Source organism: Pantherophis guttatus, chromosome 2, assembly GCF_059756535.1.
Source record: "Pantherophis guttatus breed Tessera chromosome 2, ASM5975653v1, whole genome shotgun sequence".
Taxonomy (NCBI): Eukaryota; Metazoa; Chordata; class Lepidosauria; order Squamata; family Colubridae; genus Pantherophis; species Pantherophis guttatus.
The window spans coordinates 130,793,416-130,799,415 of NC_142064.1; the positions used below are offsets into that span (position 1 = coordinate 130,793,416).

Consider the following 6,000-nt stretch of genomic DNA (forward strand, 5'->3'; position numbering starts at 1 on the left):
GTGCGAGTTGCAAATAGGCCACAGCCCAGTAATGGGCTATAGCCCCAGGGTTGGTGATCCTTGCTATAGAAAGCTCCCTATAGACAATTTTATTTGGCTTATAGCTATTTGCTTTGGAATAGCATAGCTATCCCCATTCAAAATGTGAAGTTGCATCAAGTTTAGGGTTTGGGGAAGAACATATTTATAATGCCACAGTTGAAATAAAAACTCACTTGAGTTTGAAAAGCTAAATCTGATGTTCAGCTTAGTTTCTTAAAAATCGGCTTTGAGGAACATACCTTTTTGAAAGAAAAGACTGGGTGTACATCACGGGTGAAATGCTCCCGGTTCGGACTGGATCGCCCAATCCGGTAGCGATGGCGGCGGGTGGTTCGGAGAAGCGGTAGCAAAAATCCCTCCCCACCCCCATGCCCAGCTGAGCCGCTCAATCATCAGAGGCTTTTTATTTTATTTTTAGAAGCATTTTTTCTACAACCTCTTCAGCCAAAAAATGCTTTTAAAAGTAAAAACAAAGCCTCTGCTGATCAGACAAGTCAGCTGGGATGGTCAGAGGCTTAAAAAAAAGGAAAAGAAAAGCCTCTGCCGATCAGGCAAATCAGCGGGGATCGTCAGAAGCTTTTAAAAGCATTTTTTTTACAATCTCTTCAGCTGAAGAGGTTGTAGAAAAAATGGTTTTAAAAGTAAAAAAAAAAAAAAGTTGGCCACGCCCACTCAGTCATATTACCCCACCACCACCAAGCCACGCCCACAGAACCAGTAGTAACAAATTTTACATTTCACCACTGGTGTACATCAAAGGCTGTCGACTGACTGAAGGGACTTAAGTAGCAGTACTACATATATAAGTAGTCCTTGACTTACGACTAGTCACTTAGTGACCGTTCAAAATTATGACACATCCCGAAAAAAGGATCTTATGATCCACATTCACTGTTCCAATGTTTGCCACCACCACCTCCAGTCACATGACCACAGTTTGGGCACTTAGAAAATGCCCTGCATTTTTGGCCATTTGCAGCATCCTAGGATCATGTGATTGCAATTTATGACCTTTTTAGCAGAAACTGACATATACTTCGAATTTCCGGCAAAAAACACCATGTAGCAGACAATGGGTTCACTTAACGACTGTGGTATTCCCTTTATGACAGTCACTTTCACTTAATAGCAATAGCACTTAGCACTTAGACTTATAGATAGCTTCATAGTGCTCTACAGGACTCTCTGACCAGTTTACAGTCAGCATATTGCCCCCAACAATCTGGGTCCTCATTTTATCCACCTCAGAAGGATGAAGGGCTGAGTCAACCTTGAACCGATCAGGATCAAACTGCTGGCAGTCAGCAGAATTAGCCTGCAATACCACAGTCTAACCACTGCACCACCACGGCTCTGTGGCTAATGACCACCACAAAAAAGGTATAATTGGTGCAGTCATGGGATGACCTGCTTACAGCTGTCATGATTTATAACTGAAATTACAGACTAGTTATGGTCATAAGTCAAGGAAGTCTGTTTTTAAGGTATGGTTTTAAAGAGTGGGACTCTACGGCTGGGTAAATATATTAGGGTATGTTTTTAATTAATTAAATCACATTTTTTCTCTAGGAAATTTATCATTGAACTGCCAAGTATCTCACTGTTTTCCCCGAAAATGTTGAGGTGTATTTTAGTACAAAAGAGAGGAAGGGAATAGAATAGAATAGAATAGAATAGAATAGAATAGAATAGAATAGAATAGAATAGAATAGAATAGAATAGAATAGAATAGAATAGAATAGAATAGAATAGAACAGAATAGAACAGAACAGAACAGAACAGAATCAGATTTGGAAGAGACCTTGGAGATCTTTTAGTCCAACTCCCTGTTTAGGCAGGAAACCCCATACCATTTCAGACAAGTGATTGCTCAATCTCTTCTTAAAAAGTTCCAGTGTTGGAGCATTCACAACTTCTGCAGGCAAGTTGTTCCACTTATTAATTGTTCTAACTGTCAGGAAATTTCTCCTTAGTTCTAGGTTGCTTCTCTCCTTGATTAGTTTCCATCCATTGCTTCTTGTTCTACCCTTAGGTGCTTTGGATAATAGCATGACTCCCTCTTTTTAGCAACCCCTGAAATATTGGAACACTGCTATCATGTCACTCCTAATCCTTCTTTTTATTAAAGATGTTCTTTAAATGTTTTAGCCTCCAGGCCCCTAATCATCTTTGCTGCTCTTCTCTGTACTCTTTCTAGAGTCTCAACATCTTTTTTTACATTGTGGTGACCAAAATTGGATGCAGTATTCCAAGTGTGGCCTTACCAAGGCATTATAAAGTGGTATTAACACTTCATGTGATCTTGATTCCATCCCTCTTTATGCAGCCTAGAACTGTGTTGGCTTTTTTGGCAGCTGCAGCACACTGCTGGCTCATATTTAAATGATTGTCCACTAGGACTCCCAAGATCTCTCTCACAGTTACTACTATTGAGCAAGGTACCACATATACCTTGCTCAATAGTGTTGTGGATTTAATAAGACAAACACAACTTTTGGGTTAATCAGAGACAGATTTTATATATATTGCGCAATAGGTTCAAGGCTCTGTACATGAAGCATTGAACAAAGACAGGAATTAGGTACAATGGTTTTATACCCTTCTAGACAAAGGATTCTTTTGAAGTCAGCAGTTCATATGGTCCTATACATTTATCAATTTTTAATTGACATCACAGAGTTTCTTTGCAAAACAGTCATAATTCTTTTTGTAGATTACTGAAGCATCTCTTTTATCTTTTGACGATGGACAACTTTTAACTCATGTGGATCCCCTTGACCTAACCAACCTTTAAGCTGTATGTCATTAGAATGTTCCTTTCTTCTGACAACTTAGAGGCCTCCTAGAGGAACCAAAAGGATTTTGGCTGAGTTTGTACTTTTTCCAGCCGGATGCATTGCTTTTTAGAATAGAGTGAATAGAAAGTTATCCAGTGGTCATCCATCAGAGCCCGCTTCATTACATTAATAGTAAATGCATTTACATGCAATGTGCATTTTGTTTTTCTTGCCTAAATGTAGAACCTTCCTTTTTTTCACCATTGGATTTCATTTTGTTAGATAGCGCCCAGTGTTCAAGTCTGTCAAGATCCTTCTGTACCTTAAGCCTACCTTCTGGAAAGATATTGAGTATCTCCAACACATGTGACTACTGTTCTCTTACAGTCTTCCACAGCGGACACCAAAGGGGACTTCCTCCTTATTAGCGACCACGTGATTGAACTGGTTACCCGGCTTCACCAGACCATGCTAGAGGCTACGAAGCAAAAACTGAAACTCCAAGTGGCTGATGAGTAAGGACGGAGTTGGTCACGGGTGGGAAAAGGGAAGGGTTTGGATGACAGCTTTTATTTAGATTTTTTCTACCTTGGTTCTCTTGTACTGGTATTGAAAACCTAGCAAGATTTAAACTGAAAGGGTTCTGAAAACCCAGACATTGAAAGTCCTTTTCATCCTTTCTTGGAGCCTCCATGAGGGAGTCACTCCATTGGAGACCTCTGACTTTCAAGGGGACAAAGGAGGCTTTGGATCCAATTTTGCCAAATCTTTCCTCCCCTCCCCCCACACTTAAAAAGCTCTGGTGTGTCAGAAAAGGAAAAGGGGCCTGCCTTTCGCCTTACTGGGTTTAAGGAAGCAGGCCTTGATGTCAGAAGCTATCTGAATACGCAGATAAAACTTGCCACCAAATTCCCATTTTGGTAATAACAAGCTTATGTAAATTATATATTATGGCCTGTACATCTGGAGCTTGTACACCCCTAATTATAGTTTCCGTGGTTTGTTGCATTGTATTCAGGTTGTTTAGCTGCAGCAATTAATACATTTCACATCCCTTTTCCAATTACAGTAACTAATAATTAAATGATGAAACATTTTAGCTTCAAGAGCTTGTAAATATAATTGTAAATCTGATCATCCCCACAGACTATTGAATATTATACCCTATTTGACTGAAAATACTACACCGCAAACCTACTACTGTATTTCTTTATTAGGGACAGGACAGTTCCCAAATTGTCCAGCAGTGACCTTACATTGGAGTTAAATATGTTTGCAGAGTTAATCTCCCCCAACCCTTCTTTGAAATCCATAGTTCACTTGATAAGGTTTCAGAAGTAGTTTACCCTTGTCTGCTTCTTAGGGCTCAGAGAATGTGACTGGCTCAAGGTTACCCAGCTGTCTTTGTGCCCAAAGCAGAATTAGAACTCACAATCTCTCAGTTTCTAGCTTGATGCCTTAAACATTAAACCAAACTGGCTCTAATCCTAAAATTAAGCCTGCCTTATAGTCAAGGGTGGGCTTCAAAAACTTTAGCAAGGGTTTCTCTGCCCAGTTGCTGGGTGGGCATGGTCATAGTGGGTGTGGCCTAGTCAGCCTCTTGCACCATGGTTGGGGGGGGCGTTTTTGCCCTCCCCAGGCTCTGGAGGCTTTCCTTGAGCCTCCAGGAGGGGGAAAATGGCCTCCACAGGCTCCGGAGGCCCTCTGGGCCCATTTCTGGCCTTCCCAAATTTCCGGTAGACTTGGTTTTAGCCCTCCCTGAGCCTCCGCATATGCCCTGCACTTACCTGCATCCAAAACGGCCCGCATGGGGACTCCTGAAAGGGGAAGGGTAGGCTGGACGGGGCCAGCCAGGAGCTAGAGGTTGTCCCAAACCCCTGCGAACACCCAGCAGCCCACTCCTGCTTATAGTTGTACTCCCCACACTTGTATATAAGGTTTTGATCCAACATGGCATGGAAGCCTCCACAAGACAGACAAATTGTGATGCAAAGTTAAAACAAGGGTTGTGTTGTGTTGTGTTGTTTTGTTCAGCTGACCTTTGATTTGATCTCTTACAGATTTCTGGTAAAGTTTAAGCAAAGCAACATCACTGTCAAACTTGTGAAGACAGATGAGACACAAGGCACAGCTCCTGTTTGCAGGAAGAAAGGCAGCCATAGGATGGAGGTGTTGGTCCATTAAAGTGAAGTTATTGCTGATTCAAAGGCAGCTACCTTGGACAGTGGATCACAAAGTATTGAGAATATGATTTAGACTTGACCCACTCCAGGCATTGGTGCCTTCTAGGTTTCTCATCAGAACGTTTACAGCATGGAGCAACATGAATTGCATACATTCCAAGGCCAATCAATACATTTGCAGAAAGTGTAAATGGCACCTTCCTCTGTCTTGTCAATATCTTCAGAAATGGCTTCTTTCTATAGATGATTTAAGTGGAAAATTTGGGGAGAATGTCAATTAAAAACAAACAAATGGAATGAAATGTCAACTCTGCTTTGATTTAAGCTGCTTCGCAAGGCTATACTATCTTTAAGGACACCAAAGAATCCAAAGCTCGAATTTGGCTACAGGCTACAATTTTTTTTGAAGCTACCTGAATAATCTACATCCCATTTTGAATTTTATTTATTTATTTATTTATTTGCTTTTCTCCAGAGATATCCAACCGGGCAAGTGGCAAAGTCTGATTGATTTATTCTTTGGTCACACTAGGTCTCTGCTCGAATTTAATTTTAAAATGAATGGGAAACTAGCATACTGAAAATCACTAATTGCACACATACATTATGGGCTACATAGACCAGAAACAGTTTTAGAAAGTGAAATGGTGCAGAGGTAAAAATAAAGGTAAAGGTTTCCCCTGCCCAGTCAAATCCTGCTCTGCTCATTTCCATTTCTTAGTTGAATGAAGATACTTCCACTGTCCTCTGGCCAGTATTGCTCAAAGGCACACAGAAGGCTGTTACCTTCATACAGAAGTGGTGCCTATTTACCTACTCACATTTGCATGCTTTCAAGCAACCATGTTGGCAGGAGCTGGGGCAATGCTTTGCTTCCCTTATGGGTATTTTTCTGATCAGCTATTCCCATGACACATCTCAAAATTTCACATGTAGAATTGGTCAAAAAGCTTTGGGTGGGTGCCTGGCTTTTTCATACATAGCCAGCCTTTCCACTA

At 41.0% G+C, this 6,000-nt stretch overlaps 1 protein-coding gene across 1 annotated transcript in view; it reads left to right on the forward strand.

The window, feature by feature from the left end:
- The window catches only part of LOC117666477 (unconventional myosin-Ia-like), an 84,240-nt gene extending 78,946 nt beyond the window's left edge, over positions 1-5,294 (forward strand). The window contains exons 28-29 of the mRNA XM_060688963.2: positions 3,207-3,334; positions 4,880-5,294. Coding sequence (XP_060544946.2) covers positions 3,207-3,334; positions 4,880-5,003 — 252 coding nt within the window. The 3' untranslated portion in view covers positions 5,004-5,294. The remainder of the gene's footprint in view (positions 1-3,206; positions 3,335-4,879) is intronic.
- Positions 5,295-6,000: the final 706 nt, after the last annotated feature.